The 27,562-nt window shown below is 46.6% G+C and overlaps 1 protein-coding gene across 13 annotated transcripts in view; it reads right to left on the bottom strand.

The window, feature by feature from the left end:
• The window catches only part of PPFIBP2 (PPFIB scaffold protein 2), a 169,894-nt gene that overhangs the window by 97,951 nt on the left and 44,381 nt on the right, over positions 1–27,562 (bottom strand). For 10 of the 13 annotated variants that reach the window (XM_077866624.1, XM_077866623.1, XM_077866619.1 and 7 more), the window contains one exon: positions 17,068–17,270. In XM_077866624.1, coding sequence (XP_077722750.1) covers positions 17,068–17,270 — 203 coding nt within the window. Of the gene's footprint in view, positions 1–2,645; positions 2,955–3,142; positions 3,480–3,840; positions 4,271–17,067; positions 17,271–27,562 lie in introns of those variants that run through there. The other 3 variants (XM_077866629.1, XM_077866631.1, XM_077866632.1) reach the window with 3 other exon arrangements.

Below are 27,562 nucleotides of genomic sequence, written 5' to 3' on the forward strand. Positions count from 1 at the left end.
AGGGTTCTTCCGGCACGGTACTATGCTACGCACACTACGACATTAGCTTACTTGACCCTCACAAAACCTGCGTGTCATTATAGGCACTGTTATCTTCCTTATTTCATAGATGAAGAAATCCAGGGTTTGAGGAAATCTACCTAAGATCATATAGCAGGTAAGTTTGGCAAAGCCAAGATTCCAGAACAGCCCTTACTCCAAACCACGTGTTAATTACAACAGTACACAGCATCCCATCCCCCAAAGGCCACAGAACAATGTCCCCTTTCTGAGCTAAGGCATCCCCTCTAGTCTGTGTCTCCTGGCCCACAGACATCTCCCTCATTGCTCCCAAATTCAAAGACTTGGTCTTGCTCTGAGACACTAACTGCTCCCCCTCCCCGCCCAGGCCAGGCTAGTCAAAGGCCAAGGGCTTCCAGCTCACACCAGGTCACCCCGCATTCATTTTTTCTAAAGGCACCCCTTCTGCATGGGAAAATGAAGGAGACAGTGTTTGCACCTTCAGAATCCTGGCCCAAGAGAGACCAGCTCTCCAAGCCACCTCGGCTTGAGGACGAGTGGGAAAAGGGGTGTGTGAGCCAGGCAGATGGAGGTACTAGAGATCCGAGGTGGAGGAGCCCACTGCAGGGCTGGGGTCAGTAAAGAACTGCTGGAAAATGAGAGCCTCGATGGGGTCTCCTAAAGTGGGTGGCAATTAGGAGGATGCTGGGCAGCAGCTCAGCAAAGGGAGCGAGTGGACGCAAGAGCTCAGAGTAGATATGAATGAGGAGACAAAACAGGTAAGTTGAGGCTCAATCGCAGAAAGTCTCAAAGGCCAAGCAGGCAGGTGAGCCTGGGCTTTCTTTTCCAGACTAACAGTGCCTATATAACAGGATCCTAAGATCCTGGGGTCTTAGGATCAGGGTCACAGAGGAAGGGATTTTTTTTTTTTTTTTTGAAGGGGATTAAAAGGGAAAGAATCTGGCACTAGTGTTTAGGGTAAAGATACTCTGGTTCTTCTTCCTATATCATATCCAATACTTTGTGCTTCATGTGTAATGATCTATAAGATTCTAAAAGTAGAAGAAAAACTGTTTTGCTGGAAGTCACCCTAGAGGTTTCTGAGGTCTCCTTGCTTCAAACTTCCCTGAGCTGCCTTCCAGCTGTGCACAGGAGCCAGCGTGCACAGCCTGGGTCTCAGGACAAAGGGCCTTCTTACACCGCAGCACATGCAAAATCAGTTCCTCTATGGACAAAGCTTCTGCATGAGCTGTGGAGTTATATCCCCTGGGACATGGCACTGACGGTCCCAGGCACATCACAGCTGGAAGACCGTGTGGTTAAAAGCTTCATTTGGATATGGGAAAACAGACTGAGTGATGGGAAGGGCACCTCTCACCGATTTCCCCCCAGAATCTCCAGGGAAGGTTTCTGACTGCTTAAGACAATGGATACAAACCTTTGCCAAAATGTCTGGTCCCCTCAGCCTGCTCTCTGCTGGCTGCAGTGCCCCCATCCCAAAGCTGAGCAGGGACTGAGCACAGACAGGATTTCTACCGAGTTCTAAAACCAGTAATTTTTGACATATTTGGCAAAAGAGAGGAGGACAGAGAACTGGACTGGGAGACAGAAAGCAGGGTTCAAGGGCAGGCTGCACCACGAATAGCTCTAACACTAACAATCAGGAGGTCCTTAGCCTCTCCTGGGTGTTGTTAAATGAAGGGCTTGTACCGGTTGGTCCCCACCAGTCCCCAGAGCTCTGGCTGTATTCAGCTGCCTTACTTTTCACAACATAGCTTGCCACACACCACCTCACAGCTAGAGCAATTTTCTTAAAATACAAATTGGACCTGCTCCCCCTCCACGTGTCCCAGGTCACTTCTCTGCCACAACGCCCCCCACCCCCACCCCCACACACAAACCACGTCCCTGCGCAACCCTCACCCTCCACTGCCCTGTGTGACTGAGCACCTGCCGGCTCCCCCTGCACGGAGCTCAGCCTCTCCGGCTTTCTCGCGGTCTTGCAGCGCACTCAACTCCCTCTTGCCTTAGGACCCTACACACACGAGCCTCTTTGAGTGGGGTGTTCTTCACCCCATTTTCCACCCGACTCACTCCTACTTTCCAGGTCTCCGTGAAGCGTTCCTCGCTCGGAGGGCTCCCTGACTGCTCCTTCTCACTCTTTCATGCCCTGGATGGTGGTGATCAACAGTCTCTGCTCGTCGCTGCACTTAATTTGTAACTTCAGGTTTATTTGCCGGGACAGTAACCTCTGTCTCCCACAAGAGCAGAGTCGGATTCCACTTTGCTCACCACTGGACACCCAGGACCCCCGTCTCTAGAAATATTTGCGGAGCGCGCGCTGCAGAGGGTGCATACAAAAGCCAGCATCCCCGTGTTTGGGGGGGTGGGGGGCTCTCCCAGCCCAACGCTTCCTGTCCCTTCTGCTCCTCCCTGGTTACAACGTCCAATCTCTTATCTGTCTGCTGCTTTGGCCCTTCCTGCTTCTGAGAAGGGCTCAGCCTCGGTGTGAAAAATAGAGACAACCATCTGAGCCGGTTTAAAGATGGTCACGGAGGAGGAGAGAGCCTGAGTCCTGCGAGTACCGATGCTACTCCGGCCCCAACATTCATTTCATTCATTCGTTCGCGGCTCACACCACACACCTGAGCTCGTCCCCTAGAGAAAGGGCATCAGCAACTCGCAAGCCAAACCCTTGGCTTCAGAGCAAGCAGAAGAGAACTCCCCGAGAGCCTTCCTCCGGAAGCACAGAAGCTCTCCCTGCTGACAGCGACCGCGAACACTCCGCATCCGATAACATCCTGAGGTCTGAATTCAGTGCATTTGAAAGGCAGCAGCTTCCTCTCGGCATCCTGGAACCCAAAGGCTAGGGGGACACCTTTATCTGGTCACCATTTAAGTGCCAGAGCTGAACCAACTTTTTTTCACCGCATCCGTGCCTTTCTGTACAGAAGCTCATTCACCAGAATGTCAGTGGAGAAACAAAGACAGCTGACTGTTTTCTCCCCTGGTGCCTATAATTAGATTCTCATGGAGAACTTGGCCACAACAGGGCTTTGCCGGACAAACACCCCCCCCCCCACCGCTCCCACCCCCCAGCGGCATCTCCAGGGAGACCCAGATAGAGCAGCCAGCCACTTACCCTCTTCAGCCACGCAAAATGCTTGTAAACATCAATGTCCCCATCCATGCTGGGCACCCATGTCAGCAGTTAGAGTCCTTGGTTGAAAAAGCCCTTTTGCTGGCTAGACACCAAATTCTCTCCTCTTCCCTGCTCCTGCCCCCCCTCCCCCCGGGACGTCAAGCTGTGTTCAAGTTTCCCCACTTCCCTGGCCCGTGTCCTTCGGCCTCTCCCCACACAGTTTCAGATGCACCGCGGCTCAGGCTCAGGCCGGGCGTCCTGCTCCCGTGTCCTCCCCCTCCGCCCCCAGACACACGCGGGCACCGGCTCGGCTCGGGACTGGGAGCCTGCAGAGCAATCAGACCTAGCAAAAAGGTAGGGGGAAAAGAGACTGGGACAGGAGTTGTAAACACACACACACACACACACACACACACACACACAGGAACATTCTTTTTGGTGATAATACCAGAGCCTGCCAGAGGGAAACAGTCCCGAAGAAAATTCTTCGTCTGGCTTCCCCTTTCTGCAGTGGCTGGAACTCATTACGGAGAGACCCCGATTTCCTGTCTCTGCTCCACTCTGCATTTACCCACAGGCCCCCAGCTGCTCTCAGTTTATTTGGGACTGGGGAGAAGACTAAAAATAAGTGCTGCTCTTGGAGGAGCTGCCCGTTCCCACACACACAGCCTGACCCCCACCCCGAAGCCCACGCCTACCCCTTCTCCAGGCGGGCGTCGGGCTGGGCCCTCAGGAGGGCCTGTCATTTCCAAAAAAGCACACATTCAGAACCAGCCCCAGCCTGGCTCCCTGGCCCGCTGGGTGTCTGCCGTCCTTGGCGCTGCTGGCGCTGTCTGCCGAGGTGGAAGGCCTTTGCCATCGGAGGAGTCTGGCCTGGGCTGCTGGCAGCCACCAGGGGAGACCCGGGCTTCCTGGAGTGGGTTCAGCCCCAGGATGGGTACAGCCCCTGTTAAGGCTGAGGCCCGCCTGTCCCCCTCTCCAGAGGAGCTGCCTCAGAGGCCAGGGCCAGGGCAGGGTGAGGCCACCTCCTGTGTGTACCCATGAGATTCAGGGGGAGCTCTGGGGATGAGCCCCAGGAAGGCAGTAGCCAGTGGAGACAGGGGATCGCTGTTTCCCCGTGCTGGCCTTCCAGGGTGGCCTCCCCTCCTGCCCCCCCCACCCCCAGGCTGGGCTGCCCTTCACCTCCACACACTCCTCTCACTCCTCTGAGAGCTTCCCTAAACACAGCTTTTTTCCTTTGCCTGGTCCGTAACGTGCGGCCTTTGGCTGGAGTGATTATGAAAGCGGTCCTTGATGTGGGTACAGCGGGAACCGTGGTTACACGCAAGGCCTCTGAGCTCTGCAGCCCTAAATGACTTGCAGATGCACATCTTGTGATTGCGTGGGCCTTCCCAGGGCCCTTAGGGGTCACGGCGGCGGTGGGGGCGGGGTGAAGGGGGTGGGGGTGGGCCCCAGAACCGCCGCCTGAAGAGAAGGGGCAGCATGCCCCAGCATGGCCCCGACATCCACCACTGCCCAGAAGCCAGCCCGAGAGAGAGCAGGACGGGCCTGGCAGGGGAGTCGCCAGCAGGCTGGCCCAGTCCACACAGATCAGAGGCGGCAGCCGCAGCCGGAGCGCCCCGGCCAGCAGCTGGCACGAGGGGAGGAGTAAATTCCTGGAGACACACCCAGATCACAGGCTAGGAAGGAAAAGCAGGCTCTGCCATCCGTGCACGGAGCTCTAGGCCCTTCTCGCCTCTGGCCCAGCTCAACCGGGGCCTGGCCCCACCCCTCGAGGCTCCCTGACCAGAACGGGCAGAGGATGTGTTGGCGAAGCAGCCCTCTAAGGTTGCAGGGCGAGGGAAATTTTGTTTCTTTCTGTCTGAACGTCTGGGGGAAGCCAAAGGGAGAATTCATTTGGTCAACACCCATTTGCCCAGCACCCAAGGCAAGTGAAACTGACTTCCTGCCTTGAGCAAATAAAGGATTATCACATGGTATGTGGTAAAGGTGTTTCTGGGGCTCTGGGGAAGAAGATGGAGAGTGAGTTTAGGGGCTGGATGAGGAAGGACAGGGCATAATCCCAGCCCCTGTTCCCCTTGGTCAGGGCTATGGTGCTCTTCAGTAGGTTCTGGAGGGAGAGGAGGCAAAGAAAGGACAATGGAGCAATGTGGTGGCTTCTCTCCACCTTGCTAGCTCCCACCTGCCCATGGGGGTTGGCTCAGATAGCATCCACTCATCAGCCACATCTCTCTCCACTTTACCACCTGCCCTGTCATACTGAACCACCCTGGACTGTTGACAGGTCTGTGCACTGCACCAGACTGGAGAACATGTGTCTGAGCCCTGGCACGCTGCTCTGACCTCCGTGCCTGCCACAGATTTTGGCACACAGTAAGAACTTAAACATTCTTTGAGTGAAAGAGTAAGGCTCACGTGGCAAAAGAAGCCTAAAATTCTAATTGGAGAATAGGAGTCTTGAAGGTGTGCTTCCCCAGGGTAACGATGCTTCACTGAGAGGAAAAGATGGAGCAGAAAGGTGTAGAAAGGGAAAGGAGAGGAGGGAGGAATCCAGACAAGTTGCAGCTAAATTCTTGACATATTTTTATGGTATCCTCAAGTAGCAATTCCTACTTCAGCCCTTTTTTTTTTTCCAAAGCGTGTTTTATGATTCAACTCAGAAATGCACAAAATAACAATCCAAAGACCTAGGAGCAGAGCACGCGTGTGGCAGGTGGGTTGAGTGACCAAGGACACAGGAGCCATATACATCTTTTTAATGACCCCCAGGTGGCAGGTGGCAGCTGGCCCTGGGCATGGCCCTGTCATCTCCCTGGCAGGGCACAGCTGGCAAACCTACAGGTGAACCACCTCACTCAGAAGGCCATCCCGGCCAGGGGCACCTCACAGTGGCCCACAGGTGGACTTTGAGGGGATTAGATAGGCCTCTGAATAGGTTCATAGGATACATACAAAATCCTATTTGGATGTATAAATCATCATTTCTCTGAAAATAAAGTTTTCAGATTATCAAAATGTTCCGTGACTCCCAAAGGATTAGAAGCCTGTGTTTTTTCTGGCCTGAGCAGTTATTCTGAAAGGTTTAATCTTCCCTTAAAGGGGGTTGAGGGGGTGGTCCTCCTATCTATTACACCACCTTGGATCTACTGCTGAAGAGTGATCTCAGGAACCACAGGGGGTACATAAATAGGGGTCATTACGGTGACCCTGAACGCCCTTGGACGTTTTGCTTCCCAAAAGCAAGTCACTCACCAGCAACCACACTCAGCTCATCACTGTCTGGAACATGAGGCAGCCGGCTGAGGGCAAAGGGCATGACATTGAGAGACTGAGCATTTGGAGCCTAAAAACACAGCTAAGAGGATAGCATAGTCCGGTTTGGACAGGGAAACTCATGTGATTTGCTCCCTCCCCCCCTCCTCCAACCCAGGGCTTAGCAGGGAACCCTGGAGAGTCACCTCCACGGCTGGAATCTCATATACGTATGGGAATGACTAAGGGTGGCTTCCTAAAGTTTGGCTCCTCTTGCCAGGAGTTCAGCATCACCTAATTGGGCAGAACTGTGGACTGAGGGGGGAGGGGTGCCTCACGGGTCATGTGCCATTCTGACCTGTCACCTGCAGCCTGAGCTCTAGCTCAGCCCTGAACCTTGGGCTCTGGGCCATGGTGACAGGTGTCAGGATGGCCCTGGTATGCCAGATACAGGTTTGTGTCCTTCCAACAGGTGTGCTGCACGGTGGACCTGCCACTGGGGAGTGGAGGCGGAGGACAGGGAGGAGCCCAGCCAGAGGACGCTGCCCCTTTGGGCGGGCAAGCAAGTCCTGCTGGTAGAATAGCAGCCCAGCCACTGCAGCCCAAATCCCCATGGTGCACAAGCACAGGAACCCCCTCCCCCACTCCCCACAAGGAGTTAGGACAAGAATCGGCAGACTTTCCCTGTAAAGGGCCAGATGGCAAATGTTTTAGGCTTTGCAGGCCATATGGTCTCTGTTATACTTTCTGCCATTTTAAGTGCAAAAGCAGCCACAGCTAACACATAAACCCAAGAGGGTGGCTATGTTAACACTTTATTTGTGGACATTGAAATTGGGATTTTAGGCCATTTTCATATAAAATATGCTCATCATTTCTCATTGAAAAACATAAAAATGATTCTTAGCTCATGAGGCCTAAGAAAAAGGCAGTGAGCCAAATGCAGGCCACAGGTTGCTGACCCCTGGCTAGGGTAATACTTCCCCATGTAAAATGAATCATCTGGGTTGAAGGGTGTTCTTATAAAAATGCCGATTCCGACCCAGAAAGTTGAGAATGGGACCGGACACTGTGCATTGTTAACAAGCTCCCGGGTGATGTTCATATGTGAGGATCTAAAGACCATATTTGAATAGTCAGAGGTTAGGAAACCACTTTCAGAAACTTCTTAAAGCACAGGGTATTGAGCAAGTTTGCCTGGAAGTATGAATCCTCCAGAGCCTGCCTGCCTACTTACCTACCTACCTACCAGTGGTTCCTGCAAGGGCAGAAGGTCCCTGGTGGGTGGAGGGTGGGTGGGCGTCTACATGCTCAGACCCCAAGTTATGCTAACCTGGCAACATCAGCCACCATGTCCCCTGGGCCCGAAGCAGGAAACTTAGTGGGGAAGGATTTATTTGCTCTTTTTCACCAGTGTTTGCACATTCTTGGTCATTTATAAACATTGGTTCTTAGGGACTGAAATAGTTTCCTCAAGTCAGGTCTGAAAGGAGCCAGACCTCTAGAAATTAGTAGGGTACAATTTACTTGGGGGCAAGTGGTGGGCAGCAAAAAATCCAGGAAAGTTAAAACTGCTAAATTTACAGTAGCTGCAGGGTCCCCACTCTGAGATGCTAATGCCAGGAAAAATGTATTTAAAAAAAAAAAAAAATCCAAGCTACAGGGAGGTTTCTCTAGGGCAAGGGCCTGGCAGCACAGGGCCAGGAAATGCCTCTTGGAATGGAAGGAGCCGTCCTAATAGCGCCCCAGCAAAAGGCACTGGAATGAAGGGGTATGGAGAGGTCTTCTCTGCTTTGACAATGGAAGGCCCCATCTCTCTGCTCCCAGGACCCGCTCTCAGCCCTTCCATTTTCTCTGCCCCAGCACAGACCCTAGAGGCCTCTCAGGCCAGTGGGTTCCAAGGAAAATGGGAAAGAGCTCTGCCAACTGACCCAGGTACACTGCTCAGCAGCTTCATTAATGAGAGGAGCTTAGGTCATCTGTCCAACTGAAACAAACAAAGCTGTTTTTCTTGTACAGAGCCTGGATCTTCTTCCTTGGGATTTAGACTTTCTAGCATTTATCCCTGACTCCCACCTAGTGGCTACATCCGGTACTTCACACAGGAACAAAGACCCAGACAACCAGCCCAGTTCAGGGGAGGAGTCCCTTGGGAGCAAAGGGGGTGAGGGTGGGGGTGGGGGTGGGCAGGGCCTATACCTGTGACTTTCAGCTCTCACGAAAGGGAAAGGCAAGAAACTCACACTGGGAACTGGCTCCTAGAAGCTCTATTTTTTTTCTTCTCCCTTGAAATGTAAGCACCAAGTTTCCCCTTCTCTCAAGTTCCAGAGAAAAAGATTTCCCTATAAAAGCCCCGTAACTTTTCAAAATGAGTATGTCCAACAAGCATATATCCTGATCCATCTTTTGTTCTAGGTCCCGGGTGGAGAATAAAGATAACAGAGACAAATCACATGGCATAAGGAACAAGCTCACAGTTCATAATTCACAGAACAGCTTTTCCTCCCTACCTTTTCTTAGAACTCCTCTGGCTTTTGGGCATGGTAAACAGATTTGCTTCCTTGGCCAGAATGAGAGATAGCAAGCTAAATCTGGCGGGAATGACGGGGCTTTGTTTGAGGAGCTGGGAGCTGAGCAAGCAGCCATCTGGGACAAGGTAGTGGAGCAATGAGGGGGGTGGCCGTGTGCCTCCTGGGCCCAGGCCTCTTTGGTTCTTGAAAGACTAGTTAAGAAGGGAACCGAAGGCTCCTGAAGCTGCAGCAGGCTGTCAGTAGGGAGCACACAGCCTAGAGAGGACCTCACTGCCCCGCCATCCCATTCTACTGCTCCTGAGATGTCAGCCTCCACCCAGCCCTGACTGTAGGGTGGCTGCACCTAGAGAGGCTCCCTAACCCATCTCCACCTTGGAAACCGAAAGGCCTCGGCTCGGGGGAAGGCAGTGGCTGGTACTGGCCATGAAGCCAGGACTGGAATGCCTGGCCAGATCTTGCAGCAGACTGTCAAACCAGCTGTCACTTCCAGTAGGGAGGGAGAGGTTCATCCAAAGCCGCAAGCGAGTGACAGACCACTGGCCTCTTCCTACCTCCCATGCTGCCTCACCCTGGTTCAGTGCCACCCAAGCATACTTGAGAGGACACCTGCAACCTTGTGGAAGAAAGCCAGGGTTCCGGCTGGGTGGTCAAGCTACTGCAGGAACCCTGCTTCCAGAGAGGGGCCTGAGGACAGTCCTACTGCAGGTTCTCTGCCCACCTCTTCCCCTCACCCTGGAGCCTGGGCTTGCCCTGACTTGCCCTCACTCTGTTGCTGCTGCCTTTGCCAGCCTTTCCTTGGACTTCATCTTGAGGCCCTGAAGCCTTGGCACTTTACACAGGATCCCCCTGACCCCACATCCAAAGCCATTAAACAGCAGGATAGAGGTATTTGCAGGAGGAGAAGAGGCATAGGTACTGAACTGTTAGAGAAGCACCCAGAGCTGGAGACTGCTGGCTCTGACAGCTCTTGGGCATCACCCAGGGGCCTGAGTCACCACCTGGCTGTCCCCCAGCCCTGCTGAGCCCTCTGGAAGACTAGTCCTGCTATGGGCTCTACCCCCAGCCCAGCTCTGGCTACCCAACCAGCTTCCATCTAGCCAAGGCAAGCAGGTGTAGAAGAATAGGGAAACCCCTTCTAGACCAGGAAAAAGCCCCACTCAAGGTACAGCTAGATTCCTAGACACGGCCATGGTGGCACCAGCTCCTCCTTGCCTGTGGTGCAGGTCAGGGCCACCAACAAGCACCTCTATCCTTTCTGGCCTTCAGGACCATCTGGTGGGACTGAGAGGCTCTTGACCAGAAATGGCCACACTCTCCCTGAGGACATCATCTGCACTTCTCCACAGGTTGAGGAGGTCGCTGCAGGGAAGCGAAGGAGGCAGCCCCCTGTGGAACTCAGCTCCATATCCATCACAGCAGAGATGCCGCAGCCCTGCAGCCAGGGACTCAGCTTCACCCTCTGCTAGTATGGACTGTGAGGTTGGCCCTGTCTACCTAACATGAGGGATGACCCTTTCATCTCCTGAGCTCATGTAGCTCTGCGGTCCCACAGCATGGAACAGTCCCACTGAACTTCTCTGCCAGTTGGGCCCCAGCTCACTCTGGACCCCAGGACACTATCCCTCCAGGAGGGCCTTATTGGAAGCTCCCAGGTACGCTATCAACTTTCTGGTGATAGGCCCAGAATTCAGGCACAGATACCACTTCCAGGACAAGAGAATCTGGGCACTTTGTTCCTTTCCTCACTGAAGCCCCAGAGGGGGTCCCCTGCTTAGAGAGTCCCACACAATTTTGTAACTATCCCCAGGCAGAGTCTTCGCTGCTGCCTATCGATCTCTGTCCAGCATGCCAGCACCCGGCAGAGAGAGAACCAGCCCCACGGTAGAGAAACACAGCGGCCTGTGGTCCACCAGGACCGGGAGCTCCTTCTCCACTGGAGATAAAGGCAGGGCCCAGATCAGTCTGCTGTTTGTTCCTGTTCTAACCACCAACCATTCTCCCACATCCCCCTCTGCCCCAGCAGCACCTGTTTTCCTTATGTACTACAGATGCCCACGTCGGCGTCTGAGGGTCCCATAGCACGGAAGACGTCTTCTACCATGGGATCCTCTCACCACACCAAGGGCAGCTAATCCACAGCTGTGTGTAAAAGAAGGGCCTTTAACTTCTGTTTCTTTTGCACCTAACATTTCTGTCGGCCTGGCGGACTTGGCTCAAAAATGAGGAGGAGGCCAATTAGATTCTCTCCTTCAGGAATTTGAGCCACACACACATAGAGGGAATGATGCAGGAGAGAAAACACGAAAAGAATTTGTCAACAAGAATAAAATCAAATCTAAAGGCCATGTGGCAGTTGCTCTGGGCTGTCTTTCTAAAAGCCATTCATCCCCCTTCCCTCCTGTCATGGTTCCTTCTAGACAAAGGCCACCTCTCACTACGGTGAATGAAAGTACCAATACTTGTTTCCCGGCCTCCCTTGCAGCTAAGTTATGCACATGTGAACAAATCTGGGCATTGGGAGCATATGAGAAGTCCGCTGCAGGGCTTCAGAGAAAAAAAATTTCCTTCCTAATGGAGGGAGAGGAAAAGACATGTCCTACCTCTGAACATGTTGCCTGGAGCTGTAGTAGCCAACTTGCAGCTGCTAAGGGATACTCCCGAGGAAAAACCAACCCCCTAAGGATAATAGGGCAGAAAGATGAGAAGAGCCAGAGCCACTGGGGTCTTCCCAGAGCCACTGATTTGACCCTGGGACCATCCATCTTCTGGATATCTTGTTAATGACACATAAACCTCCTTACTGTTTATGCCACTTCTCTGGAGAAAGAACACCAACTGACAGTTCACGAGGCACAGCTGGGCCATGCCAGGCCAACAGATGACAAAGCAGCAATGGAAGGATATGGCAAAGCCAATTGACTAAAGAGGAGAATAGCACAAACACGAGACGGACACACAGACATAAACATTCCCCGCCTGATCCTTTTTTATTTTTAATTTTTTTTTTAATTTTTATTTATGATAGTCACAGAGAGAGAGAGAGAGGCAGAGACACAGGCAGAGGGAGAAGCAGGCTCCATGCACCGGGAGCCCGATGTGGGATTCGATCCCGGGTCTCCAGGATCGCGCCCTGGGCCAAAGGCAGGCGCCAAACCGCTGCGCCACCCAGGGATCCCCTCCCCGCCTGATCCTTCAAGCTGCCTTATTAGTTCCTATTCTAAGCCACATGTTTGTTTGTTTTTTTTAATAATTTCAGTGAGCATCTGTGGTTTAAAGCAGTGTTTCTCAAACTTTACTGTGAATATGGATCACTGGGAGATGGTTCAGTGAGTAAAGGAGCAGTGGGCCTATACTGCGCCCCTTTATAAAGACACCAAGTAGCAAACAAACTAGCAGGAAATGGCAAGCTTGCTGGTCCACAGACCATAATTTTCATGCCAAAGTCTTTAACTAAAAGCACCAAGCTAAAACCAATCTAAAAAGTACCGGTAGATTTGTTCACTACTTTGGACTCTATTTCCATATAGGTACGACCTACTATGAAACGTGTATGCCCCCAGATTATGTCTGCAAGAACCAATATACAGACAGGCTGTCTCTGTCCAGAATCAAAACTTAACATCCTGTCGTACCCTGGAATGTTTATATGAACTTTTGACCCACTCTAAAAGTACACCATTCATAGGTTGCTGATGGCCATAATTAATCTAAAAGACTCTGAATGCAACAACTTTCAGGAAACCTCCTCCAAAGGCAGGCATTCCCCACCCCCCCCAACCACCATAAAGAACCTCCAAACAGATCTACAAATCTTAATACAGGTGGTTTTCTGCAACACATCTTGAAAAAGAAACAATCATGTCAACTGCCTTTGGACCAAAAATATTTAAGAATCCTTTTTTAGTAAGTCATGGGCGTTAGATTCAGATTTCACGCCACACACTAAGAAACATTGCAGGTGAATCCAAGGTTATCATAAGATATCAATCAAATCATAAACTTACTGGAGAAGATACAGGTGGATATTATTTGATCGGAGGTTAAAAAAGGGTCCTTCCAGAGATAAAAGGAAAACAAGAAACCCAAACAGGAAAGAGAGTTAATTACAATCCTTCTAAAGTTCTGTCTCAAAACAGCAACACAAACAGAATTTAAAAACAAAATGAGGAAAATGCCACACATAAAGCAAAAGGCTTTAAAAAGGTTCAACATTGAACATCCTGGGTGGCTCAGCGGTTTAGCGCTGACTTCGGCCCAGGGCATGATCCTGGAGACCAGGGATCGAGTCCCGCATTGGGCTCCCTGCATGGAGCCTGCTTCTCCCTCTGCCTGTGTCTCTACCTCTCTCTCTGTGTGTGCCTCTCATGAATAATAATAAATAAAATCTTTTAAATAAATAAAATAAAAAGGTTCAATGTCTAAGAAAAGCACTAAAATCCTAACTGGCAGGGGAGAGAAGGGCATAGAATATGAACAGGGTGCCGTAGGCATGCCCAAGGTAACCTCCAAGGTGTGTGGGAAGAACACATTAGTGCTATTTTTTAACCTGATCCTTAAAAATCTGTATTTAGGGCTAGGTTTTATAAGTTACATACATTAGGCCAATGCTGTGGATACAGCTATGTATAAATGGAAAAATGAATTTTTTTTTTTTCCCAGGTAGAGGTAGAGATCAAAACTTTGGAGACCATACAGAAAAATAGTAATTCCAAAAAAATGTTTAGCCTTCTACTAGGCAAAGAAATGCAAAAGTGGTAAAGAGACATTTTTTCCTAAGAAATCAGTAAAGCTGTTTTTTTTAATCTTAGTGATGGTTGTTGATTAGGATGTACCTCAAACCCTGCCAACGAAAATATTAATGAGTCAAATCTTCCCGAGAACTGGTTTGGAAAACATGTCTTAAAGCCTTAAGATATTAATGCCCTTGGATTCGAGTTGCCAGATGAAGCAAACTGCATGGGACACACTTCTTTAGAACTATCCATCGCTTATCTAAAACTCTAGTTTAACGGCCTATCCTGCGTTTTGCCTGTTAACTCTACTTTGGTTCTACCTTTGGGACCCTACCTCAAGGAAATATCTAAAGACAAATCTTCCTGGACATTCTCTGCAGCAAAACTATATTAGTGAAAGATTTAGAAGAACCTAAATGTCAGTATTTAGAGAAATGGTCACTTTCAGGCATGTCCATACAAGGAAGAAGTACGTAATCGCTGTAAACTATATAGCGAAGGATAAATCCATGAGCTGTTTTCCGTACTCTGGGCAGACCGGGCTTTCACTGGGGAGGCTGCCTCGGTGAATCTCTTGGTTATGTGATAAGTGTCCTGAGCAAGCTGAGAGGGGACATTTAATACGAGATGCTGAACTGCTCTGCAGCCTGGGGCAAGGATTCAGGGAACAGTGGAGGAGGCTCCGGGTGGGAGTTTCCAACAGGCCCCTGGCACATGGTGACAGGCCAGCCCAAGGAAAGAGAGCATCAACAAGTGACTTTGGGAGACTTCTGGCTGAAGGATGTTGGGAGTAGGAACATCCGATAGCCAACATTTGGTTTTTGTTTTCTACACTGAAACACTTCACATAGAAGCTCATCATCCCTTACCTGTAGTTTTGAAACCCTCAAAGCTCTGAAAACCAAAAGGTTTTGTTTTGGAAAATAATGTTGGTGCCAAACTTATCTGGCAGCCTAACTGAACCTGAACGGGTAGGGGAGTATTTGAGTCTTTCTTTATCCCACTTCATGTGGCTATTCGTAAGTTTTGCTGAAGAAAGGACAATGCTTTCCTGTTCCATATCTGCTAGCTATAGAATATGTTATACAGTAAAATGCACGGTCTCACCTTCCTGAAGTTTAAGAAGTTCTGAGTTTTAAAATACATCTGGGCCCAAGGGTTTCAGATGGAGGGGCCATGGACCCAGTAATCCTCTTGAGGCATCACAGAGTTCCCCTTAAACACAGCAGCTGGAGTCAGGCTAGCAGGGATGGGTGTCCTCCCGGGGGTGGGGGGTAAGGTGGGCCTTGGAAAGCTCAGCTGTATACACAGGTGGGCCGAAGATGGTCAGAGCAGACTGGAGTGAGCCTCGTAGAGCTGGAAGTATGGAAACAGCCAGAATTCCTGACAGAACTCGAGGGAGACACAGAACCTTCTGCCCTGGGATGGGACAGAGAAAGAAAAGCCTAAAGCCCCCCTGTGAACCCCGACCTCAAGTTTGAAAGGGTGGGTGGGGAGGGGCGGATGTGGCCTTCTGCTCGGTAGTGGTACAAGTCTTAAGAGACCACCAACACTGTCTTCATTTGGGAGCGACATGAGGAGGTTTTCAAACCTAGATGGTAACAGGCCCACCAGAGACCCATCCCGCGGGCTTCCCTACCCTTCTCTGGGGAGCATCTGGCTGTATTCCCTACTGCGACCTCCACAAGTTACTACAAACCTTGTGGCTTCTTTTTTTTTTTTTTAAGATTTTATTTATTTATTCATGAGAGACACAGAGAGATGCAGAGAGAGAGGCAGAGACACAGGCAGAGGGAGAAGCAGGCTCCACGCAGGGAGCCCGACGTGGGACTTGATCCCTGGGCTCGAGGATCCCGCCCTGGGCCGAAGGTGGCGCTAAACCGCTGAGCCACCGGGGCTGCCCCCTTGTGGCTTCTAATAAGGCAAACGTACTGACTTACAGCTCTGGAGGTCAGAAGTCTCAAGCGGGTCTTGCCAAGGTGCTGGTACGACTGCTTTCCCTGCTGGAAGCTCTAGGAGAGGGCCACCTTGCTAGCTGCCCAGCCCCTGCCTGCGTCTCTAGGTTCTTGCTTCCATCTGCAAAAGCAGACTCACCTCGCTCCCACACCAACCCTTCGGCTGCCTCCTTCCACTTACTTATAAGGACGCCAGTGACCTACACTGGGCCCACCTGGACAATCCACAGCAGGTGCTCTTCCTCTTTAAACTCTGATTAGCAACCTTAATTCCATCTGCTACCTTCCCTTTTGCCAACGTAAGGAGCTTGGTTCTGGCAATTGGCACATAGATGTCTTGGGAGGCCAGGACTCTCCCTGCCACGCTGGCCCAGGTACATTCAGAACACGAGACGAGCAGCCTACACGCTGAAAATACTGAGTAACACACATGAACATAATGAATTCTTCAGTGTTCAGAGGACAGTGTGAGTATAAAACCGTATTGACGGAGAACTCTTGAACAGAGTCAGCTAGGACATCCAGGATGTAACCTGCCTAATCACAAGTGACTTGGCCTCTGGACAGGAGCGTCTCAGCCTCCTTAGTCTCTAACATTCAACCTCTAACTCCTAGTTTAGTGGTCCCATTATGCCTTCCCACCTCTGTGGGTACTTTCCCATTTGGTATCAGTCTGCAGGATTCTAGCTTTAGAAGACTGCATTTTGGCTTTCATCCTCAAAATCAGCTTAGGCAATCACATGCTCCCTCCCCAAGCTTTCCCAGTTTCCCCCCTCCTGCCCTGGAACGGCTGCATTTTACACACCTCCTCAGTGGGCAAGCTCCTCGGCTACCCCATTCCTGAATCAATCTCACTAGGCTCTTGAAGTTGACCAGCGTGCCCACGGGGAAAGAGACAGGTAACCAAAGCCATGTAGTTACAGCTCTGGTTCCTCATCGGCTTCCCTCGGAGGCTAGCAGGTGTACAGCCTTGATCTGGAGAGGGCAGGAGGGGAGTCAGGAAGCCTGCATCCTGCCCTCAAGACAGAACATACAGGGGCAGCTGTGAAGGGATGGGTGAGGTGACTTGCTGTTGTAAGAAAAAGGGGGTACAGCCGAGTATAGGGACCCCACCTCGGGATTATAATCTGGCAAGTTGTACTTGTCATCCTGCTGGGGAAAACTCTCCTGCTTGCTCTCCTCCGGGCCTGGATGTCTCCCTTCTCAGAGAACGTGACGGGAGTGCACAGGCAGGCTGGCTGACCAGACAACTTTAAGCTGCTTGCCTGGGCTCTCCCCTCCTGCTGGGAAGGACCACACAGCGGGGGGCTGACCAAAGCCAGATGGGAAGTGAGAAGAGGCTGGAAGGTGCACAGATGAGGTAATGGTCCCAGGCAGCGTGGCATTCCGTAAGCCCCGCAGTTATGTGGTTGTGTTCCCCAGTGGATTCCCGAACAGGCCACGGGCCCACTCACCAAGCTCTCCTTGATGTAGGCGGCTGTGGGGCCCGGGATCTGGCTCAGGAGGGCTGCTCTCTCCTGAGGATGCTCCAGCATCTCCAGGGCCAGTCTCAAGTCCTCAACGAGATGGAGCACAGGGAAGGGGTTGGCGTGGGAGGCCGGGGAGGCCAGAGCAGGCTCACAGCTACCATCACTGTTCTCTGTACCTGTTTTAGTGCCTGGAACGAGAGGGGGGGAGGGGAGAACCTTGGTAAGAAAGGTGGATGCCATGGGCAGGGAACTGACAGAGAGCAAAGAGAGAGGCGACAGGCAAACGAGAAGGATAGGAAGCCCAGAAAACCACTTCTGCCTCAGCAGAACCATTCACAAAGCAAACTCAGCAGAAGCCATCTTTAATCCTGGACTGGGCGTGACAGGAAGAGATGGGAACCAGGTGGATGACCTGTCTGGTGAGACTGAACCTCGGAAGCTCACACCCCTAGACAACCGGGAGAACATGGCCAGGCCTTAGCATGAGCCAAAACAACGGGCTGCCATTCTTCTGCCTTTAGACTCCTAACTTGAGGTTAATGTGGCAGGGCTGTCTGCGTGGATGGCAGCCGACAGGCCTCCCCTGCCTGTGTGTGCGTTCCTCTGCTCTCCTTCCATAGCAGTTTCTGACTCTGGGCTGGGGCTGGCCCCACAATACGGTGTCACCAAGGGACACAGCGTGACGCCATGCCAGCTCAGGTGAGGGGTTCTAGTGAGTTGGAATCTCTCTGGCTCTTCCCACTTGGGGAAATCTCTACTATGCACTCATGCTTTACAGCTGTCTTAGCTACTTGTGCAATCCACATCTCATCCCCGCCCCCCTTGGTCTCGGGCTGTAAAGCTCTGCGGTCAGGGTCCCTGCCATGGTGGGCTGACTCCCTGGCATCACGGCCCTGCCCCACAGATTGCTGAAGGGGCATCTGACTATCTGCACCCACACTTGGAGGAATGGCCATGAGGAAGAGAGCATGGATTGGGTCAGCTCTAATTCCAAGTGTCCCAAGACCATTTTTTTTTGCCTTTCTGAACCTCACCATTTAAACAAACAAACAAACAAAAAGTCTTCTTTGCATAAACAGAGTGGTCTGTTTTTTAGACCAAAAACTGGGGTGACAGTCTGACAAAGGATTTCTGTGCTTCCATCAGCAATAAAACACACCGTAGAAAATATGGTGTCTGGGGCGGAATTTCTAGGGCATGTGGATTGTTTATAAGGCCAACAGGAATTAGGGCTCTGCTGGAAAATGTGGGCAATAGAGCCACCGCATCCACAGCTACCCAGCGGCCCTGACGTCTAAATCTAGGTCCCTCCACCCTTCTAAGAGCCAGCTTTCTAGTTGCCACGGCAGTCTTCACAAGGAAAAATCCACACAGAAGGAAACAATTACTATTTGATTGCTGGTTTGCTTTCTGAAAGCACAGGATACAGGGAATTGTGGGTCACAATCCACAAACAAGCCCATGGCTCTAGGGAGCTGGGAAACTGCCCATTACCCACACTTGGGTGTGCTCAGCAGTTTCTGGGCCCTAGAAATCCAATGGAGATTTGACTAGAGAAGGCCATAGCCAACAGGGAAGGAAATGGACTGAAATAGAGCAAAACACCACCACCCGCCCCCCACCCCACCCCCCACCCCACTCCCTCAAGTCTCCAAGCAAATGCTGAGTAATCCCTGGCCATCCTGGACATGCTTCAACACACACACACCTTCATAATATGGAGGATAAGTCAGGCCAGGAGTAGGTGGGAAGACTGAGATTTTCATTAACTTTATGTTACTCTGTGGTGTTGGACAAGTCTCTTCTTTCTTTGGGCCCCTCCCTGCCCTAAAGCCTCAGAATGCTTCTCTACTGTTCAAGGGGTGTGTGTGTGTGTGTACACATGTATATCTGTGTCTATATTTGCATGTGATGTATGTATACATAAAATACTTAAATCCTTTTTTTTTTCAATTTACATCAACACATAGGCTCACAAAATAGTCCAGAATGGTGAAACTCCCAGGGCCCAGCACTAGCAAAGGCAAAAATCATCCAGAATATTCAATACGCCACATATTCCCTTCAGATGATTACCTCCTATGGAAAAATTACCACCATGGAGGGAAACAAATCAAAATAGAACTACCAGATACAACAAAGAAGAAAATAAATCCCCTCATATTTGAGGATAAAGGAACAAGATAATAGAGATGGTAACATAACATCTAACACAAAACATAAAAGAGACAAGGTGTTGTTCCCCAAATTACTTCTCAGAAAAGAGTAATTGAGTAATTCACCTTATATTCAAACCCTAATAAAACTGTTTCTCTCTGGAGGCACTCTGGTACTTTATTTTGAACAACAAAGCACTCTTTGAGGAAGACAGATTAGCACAAAGGGTTTCAATTTTATATGCATATTGAATTTTACAAACTACAGATGCTTGGGTCCCACCTCCAGATGTTCTAATTGGTCTGAGGTGTGACCTGGGAGGAAAAAAAAAGCTCCCCAGATGATTTTAATGTACAGCCTAAGTTGAAACCAGTGCACCAGCAAATCACCACAGCCAATACTAAAATTTGATGTTTAGGGAGGTCACCTGGGAATCTTTATTTTAAGGATACAAAACTAAGGCGTAATACAGATTTAGGAATTGTTAGAGGAAATAAGACCACATAAAATGCAAGCACAGGATTTTACTGAAAGCCTTTTAATGATCACTTTCAAAAGCAAGGAAGTAGGTAGGAGGTAATAATTAGGGTTATTTATATATGCTTTGGTTCTCCTCTACTTGAGCTCATAGTGTGGGACTATGCATTTGACCCTTGAAGTTACTTAAGGCCACATGACTTCCTTTGGCCAATAAAAATGAAAGTCTTTAAGAAACAGTACATACATAATTTCTCATATCTTTTCTACCTGCTCTGGCCTCTGGCAATGGTGGAGGCTGAACCAGCCCATGTCCAAGAGTGATGATGCCAGGGCCCAGAGCTCCCAGTAGATCTAGGGAAAACTTAGAATATGAACAAGAAACAAACTTAGCTGTTTCAAGCTACTGATCTTTTAGGCAGGAACAAACAATCCTATCTTCACTTTTACGAAGTACATATTTTACAGTTCAGAAATACTTATATGAAAGATAAACTTTAAAAAAAAAAAGATCTTTTAATAGGTTTGAATTTAATTGGCCATCAACTTAGTACAGACTTGGGACGCCTGGGTGGTTCAACGGTTTAGCACCTGTCTTCAGCCCAGGGCGTGATCCTGGAGTCCCAGGATCGAGTCCCACATCAGGCTCTCTGAATGGAGCCTGCTTCTCCCTCTGCCTATGTCTCTGCCTCTCTCTCTCTTTCATGAATAAATAAATAAAATCTTAAAAAAAAAAAAAAAACTTAGTACAGACAGTGCTATATATATGTGAGATGTTAATCACAAATTAAACACTGCTAACAGATATGCAAAAAATAAAAAGAATCCAAGTATATTAGCAAAGAAAGCCAGCAAACTGTGAGAAAAGAGCAAGAAAATAAAGGACAGAGATGAATTACAAAAACAACCACAAAACAGGTAACAAAATGGCAATAAGTACATACCAAACAATAATTACTTTGAATATAAATGGACTAAACACTCCAAACAAAAGACATAGGGTGACAGAATGGATAAAAAACAAGATACATCTATATGCTGCCTACAGGAGACTCATTTTAGACCTACAGACACATGCAGATTGAAAGTGTGGGATACAAAAGCATTTATGATGCAAATGGAAGTGAAAAGAAAGCCTTGGTAGTGATACTTATGTTGGGGAAAATGGACTTTAAAACAAAGACTGAAAAACAAACAAACAAACAAACAAAACAAAGACTATAACAAGAGAAAAAGAAGGACATTATATAATAATCCAACAAGACGATATAACAGTTGTAAATATTTATGCACTCAACATGAGAGTGCCCAAATACACAAAGCAGCTAATAGTAAACATAAAGGGAGTAATTGAGAGTAATATAATAATAATAGAGGATGTTACCACCCTACTTACATCAATGGCTAAATCATCAAGGAAAACAGTGACTCTGAATGACATCTTGGACCAGATGGAACTAACGTATATTCAGAACATTCCATCTTAAAACAGCAGCATACACATTCTTTTCAAGTGCATATGGAACATTTTCCAGAATAGATCACTTATTAGGTCACAAAACAAGTCTCAACAAATTTAAAAGCACTGAAGTCATACCATGCATCTTTGCCAACTGCAACACTCTGAAACTAGAAATCAACCGCAAGAAAGGTCTGAGAAGAACACAAATACATGGAGATTAAATAACATGCTACTAAACCATGAATGGGTCAACCAAGAACTCAAAGAGGAAATTTAAAAAGACATGGAGACAAATGACAATACAATAGTCCACAATCTTTGGGATGCAGCAAAAGCTGTTCTAAGAGGGAAGTTTATAGCAATACAGGCCTATTTCAAGAAGCAAGAAAAATCTCAAACAACCTAATTGGGACACCTGGGTGGCTCAGTCAATTAAGTGTCTATCTTCAGTTCAGGTCTTATCCCAGGATCCTGAGATCGAACCCTGTGACAGGCTCCCTGCTCAGCAGAGGAGAGCCTGCTTCTCTCTCTCCCTCTGCCCCTCTCCCCACTTGTGCTCACTAGTGCTCCCTATCTTAAATAAATAAATAAATAAATAAATAAATAATCTTTTTAAAAAATAAACAACCTAATCTTACACCTAAAGGAGTCAAAGAACAACAACAAACAAAATGCAAACCCAGTAGAAGGAAGTAAATAATAAGATTAGAGCAGAAATAGACAAAATAGAAACTAAAAACCAATAGAGCAATAGAATAGAACAATGAAATCAGGAACTGGTTCTTTGAGAAGATCAATAATATTAATAAACCTTTATTTATCCAGACCCATCAAAAGAGAGAGAGAGAGAGTGAGAGACAGAGAGAGAGAAGGACTCAAAAACAGAAATGAAAGAGGAGAAATATCAACCAACACAGGGAAATACAAAGGATTATAAGAGCATATTATGAAAAATCGTATGCCACCAAACTGGACAACCTAGAAGTAATAGATAAATTCCTAGGAACATATAACCTCCAAAACCTGAATCAGGAATAAACAGAAAATTTGAACAGACTGATTACCAGTAATGAACCTGAATCAGTAATCAAAAAAGCTCTCAGCAACAACAACAACAAAACTCTCTACAAGCAAAAGTCCAGGACCAGACGGCTTCATGGGTAAATTCTACCAAAATTAATTAAAATTAATTAAAATTAATACCTATTCTTCTCAAACTACTCCAAAAAAATAAAAGAGGAAAAAAGCTTCCAAATTCATTCTATGAGGTCAGTATTACCCTGATACCAAAACCAGATAGAGACACTACAAAAAAAGAGAACTACAGGCCAATATCTCTGAGAAATGCAAAAAAAAATTAGGAAACCAAATCTAACAATATATTTTAAAAAATCATTCACCATGATCAAATGGGATATATTCCTAGGATGTAAGGCTGGTTCAATGTTCACAAATTAACATCACATACATCACATCACATGTGATACATCACATCAGTAAGAGAAAGGATAAAAATCTTATGATCATCTCAAAAATGCTGAAAAAGCATTCTACTAAGTACAACATCCATTCATGATAACCCTCAACAGAGTAGTTTAGAAGGATTATACCTCAACATAATAAAGGCCATACACGAAAAAGCCATAGCTAACATCATACCCAATCGTGAAAAACTGAGAGCTTTTCCCCTAAGGTCAGGAAACAGACAGAGACATCTACCCTCACCACTTTTATTCAACATAGTACTGGAAGTCCTAGCCACAGCAATCAGACAACAAAAAGAAATCAAGGAATTCAAATTAGTAATAAGTAAAACTGTCCTATTTGCAGATGGTATAATACTATATAGAAAAATCATAAAAACTCCACAAAAAAAACCATGAGAATAAGTGATAAGTGAATACAGTAAGATTGCAGGATACAATATCAATATACAGAAACCTGTTGCATTTCTATACATTCATAATGAAACAGATAGAGAAATTAAGAAGACAATCATATTTAAAATTGCACCAAAAAATTAAAAATAAAACGCATAACATATCCAAGGAGGTGAAAGATCTGTATTCTCAAAACTAAGAGCATTGATGAAAAAAATTGAAGACAACACAAAGAAATGGAAAGGCATTCCATGCTCATGGATTGGAAGAACAAATGTTGTGAAAATGTCCATACTACCCGAAGCAATCTAGAGATTTAATGTAATCCCTATCAAAATACCAGTAGCTTTTTTCACAGAACTAGAATAATCCTAAAATATTTGTATGGAACCACAAAAGACCTTGAATAGCCAAAGTGATCTTGAAAAAGAACAAAGCTGGAAGGACCACAATCCCAGACTTCAAGTTATACTACGCAGCTGTAGTAATCAAAACAGCAATGGTACTGGCACTAAAATAGACACATAAACCAATAGGACAGAATAGAGAGCCCAGAAATAAACACTTGATTAAATGGCCAATTGGTCTTTGACAAAGGAGATAAGAATATACAATGGGAAGACAGTCTCTTCAACAAATGGTGCTGGGAAAACCGGACAGCTACATGCAGAAGAATGAAACTGGACCACTTTCTTACACCATACACAAAAATAAACTCAAAATGGATTAAAGACCTAAATGTGAGGCCTGAAACCATAAAAATCCTAGAGAACGCAGGCAGTTAACCTCTTTGACATCGACCATGGCAACAGTTTTCTAGATATGTCTCCTGAGGCAAGGGAAACAAAAGGAAAAATAAACTATCGGGACTACATCAAAATAAAAAGCTTCCGTACAGCAAAGAAAACAGTCAACAGAACTAAAAGACAACCTACTTAATGGAAGAAGATACATGCAAATGACATATCCAATAGAGGGTTAGTATCCATATATAAAAAACTTCTATAACTTAACACCAAAAATCCCAAATAATCCAATTAAAAATGGGCAGAAGACATGAACGGACATTTCTTCAAAGACATCCAGATGGCCAATAGACACACAAAAAGATGTTCAACATCAAACATCATCAGGGAAATGCAAATCAAAACCACAATGAGATGACACCTCACACTGGTCAGAATGGTTAAATTTAAAAACACAAGAACCAGCAAGTATTAGCAAGGATGTGGAGAAAAAGGAACCTTCAGGCCCACAGGGACAGCAACTGTGGGAAACAGTATGGAGGCTCTTTGAAAAATTAAAAATAGAATTGCCATAGGATCCAGTAATTCCACTACTGGGTATTTGCCCAAAGACTATGAAAAACTAATTCAAAAAGACATATGCACTCTTGTTTTTTGCAGCATTATTTGCAATAGCCAAAATATGGAGAGAGCCCCAGTGTCCATCAACAGATGAATGGATAAAGAAAATGTGAGATCGATATAATGATATATTACTCAGCCACAAAAAAGAAGAAAATAATGGAATCTTACCATTTGCAACAACATGAATATATCTAAAAAGTATAGTGCTAAGTGAAATACGTCATTCAGAGAAAGACCAATACCATATGATTTCATTAATATGTGGAATTTAAGAAACAAAACAAACAAAGAAGAGACAAACCAAAAAAAAAAAAAGACTTAACTATAGAGAACAACCCAGTGGTTACCAGAGGGGAGGTGGGGGTGGGGGAAGGGATGGGGGAAAGGAATGGGTAAAACAGGTGGTGGGGATTAAGAGTACACTTATCATGATGAGCACCAGGTGATGTATGGAAGTGTTGAATCACTATTATTGTACATTTGAAACTAATATAATACTGTATGTTAACTATATTGGAACTAAAATTGTTCTAAATGATCTTTAATCATTTAAATGGGGGTTCTTGGGCATAAGATGAAATATCTGATGACAATATCATATATGAATTTTAAAAGTGCTTTATTTAAAACAACTTTAAAATAATGTTTTCTAAGACTCTGCCACTTAAAAGTGTGGTACACAGCAGCAGCAGCAGCAGCAGCACTCGGGAGCTCAGTGGAAATACAGACTCTTATGTCCTATCTTGGCCCTACAAACAAGGACTTACATTTTATCAACATCCCCAAACGCTCTACAACTGCTCTGGAATGCTAAAAGTATTCAAAAGGTAGCATTCATGATAGAAATAGCATGTTGGAGATAAACATAATGCTTGAATAAAACTGTTAAAAATGTGCTGAGACACAAGCACATGAGAAAATGCTCCGCATCACTTGCCATCAGGGAAATACAAATCAAAACCACAATGAGATCCCACCTCACACCAGTGAGAATGGGGAAAATTAACAAAGCAGGAAACCACAAATGTTGGAGAGGATGTGGAGAAAGGGGAACCCTCCTGCACTATTGGTGGGAATATGAACTGGTGCAGACACTCTGGAAAACTGTGTGGAGGTTCCTCAAAGAGGTAAAAATAGACGTGCCCTACGACCCAGCAATTGCACTGTTGGGGATTTACCCCAAAGATACAGAGGCAATGAAACGCCGGGACACCTGCACCCCGATGTTTCTAGCAGCAATGGTCACAATAGCCAAACTGTGGAAGGAGCCTCGGTGTCCATCGAAAGATGAATGGATACAGAAGATGTGGTTTATGTATACAATGGAATATTACTCAGCCATTAGAAACGACAAATACCCACCATTTGCTTCAACATGGATGGAACTGGAGGGTATTATGCTGAGTGAAATAAGTCAATCGGAGAAGGACAAACATTATATGGTCTCATTCATTTGGGGAATATAAAAAATAGAGAAAGGGAATAAAGGGGAAAGGAGAAAAAATGAGTGGGAAATATCAGAAAGGGAGACAGAACATGAGAGACTCCTAACTCTGGGAAGCGAACTATGGGTGGTAGAAAGGGAGGTGGGCGGGGGGTGGGGGTGACTGGGTGACAGGCACTGAGGGGGGCACTTGATGGGATGAGCACTGAGTGTTATTCTATATGTTGGCAAATTGAACACCAATAAAAATAAATTTATAAAAAAATAAAATAAAAAAATGTGCTGAGACAAGAAATTAATAAACATATTTTATATGAGTACTCATAAATACACATGAGTCTAAACCAACCAATTAATAGGAGTACGTATTTGTCCATTTTGGAATGCTTGTCTATTGGAGCATATACAGTATGTCTTACATCATTAAAGGGTAAAAGGAAGAAATAAAAACCTTAATGAAAGAATAAGAAAAGGCATGAGAAAGAACAGGAACATTTGAAAAAGAAATGAGTGGAAACCAAAACAAAGAATGCAACACTTTATTTCTAAGTGACAGGTTGAAGAACAGACAAGAGAATTATGGGAGTGGAAGGTGGAAAGAGATGGCATACAGAGCGAACCAAAGGCAACAAACAGAAAACCACTATGGATTTTTCACAGTTGAAAATTTGAGTTGTCTCATTTTGAAGACACACACTGAATCCCCAAAAGGAGACATATCAAAACTCACCCACCCCAGAAACCACACGGTGAAACTCAAGAACACCAAAGATAAAGAGCAAGTTTAAAAGCAACTAGAGATAAAAGACAGAGATATTCTACAGTTACTTTGTCAAGAGATTTCTCACGGGCAATAAATCCCAATGACCACAAAACATCATTTACAACCTGTAACCTGCACAAGAGAAGCTGTTACTCAAGATTAAGAATAAAATAAGGACATTTTTCAGATGGCGACTCATGCAATGGAATTTTAAAGGATCTACTTCATGAAGAAGGAAATTGCACCAAACAAAAAGGTGTGGGATGGAACAACCAATTATGTTGGAGAAGTTGTTAAAATTTTTTGTTAAACTTTTCAACAGAGATTAAAGACAAGAGAGGCCAGTAAGGCAAAACCAAAAATAAGTTTAAAAAAAAGTTAAAACAGACATAAGTATTAACACATCTGTATACCCATTAATTATAAATGCATTAAAACTCACCTAATTAAACTCAAAAATTTGAATAAAAAAAATCTAGTTCTTTTTTTTTAAAAGATGTTATTTATTTATTTATTCATGAGAAACAGAGAGGCAGAGACACAGGCAGAGGGAGAAGCAGGCTCCATACAGGGAGCCCGACGTGGGACTCGATCCCAGGTCCAGGATCAGGCCCTGGGCTGAAGGCGGCGGCGCTAAACCACTGAGCCACCCGGGCTGCCCTAGTTCTTTGATATTATTGAGAGAGACATGCAGGAGACACACAAAACATTATGACACTGAATGACTGAAATATATTTTAAAAGACACAGCAAAGGACTCCATATATTAAAGCATTGGGTCCAACTATTAAAAACAGTCACACACTCATACACAAAATCACTGGATAAAACAATAAAAACAAAAAAATCACCTGAATAGTCCTGTAAAAAACTATTTGAATTGTCATTTGAAACATCTGAACCTAACTTAAAATTTTTTTCAGGGAT

This window comes from Canis aureus, chromosome 23 (assembly GCF_053574225.1).
Source record: "Canis aureus isolate CA01 chromosome 23, VMU_Caureus_v.1.0, whole genome shotgun sequence".
In the NCBI taxonomy this organism is placed as follows: Eukaryota; Metazoa; Chordata; class Mammalia; order Carnivora; family Canidae; genus Canis; species Canis aureus.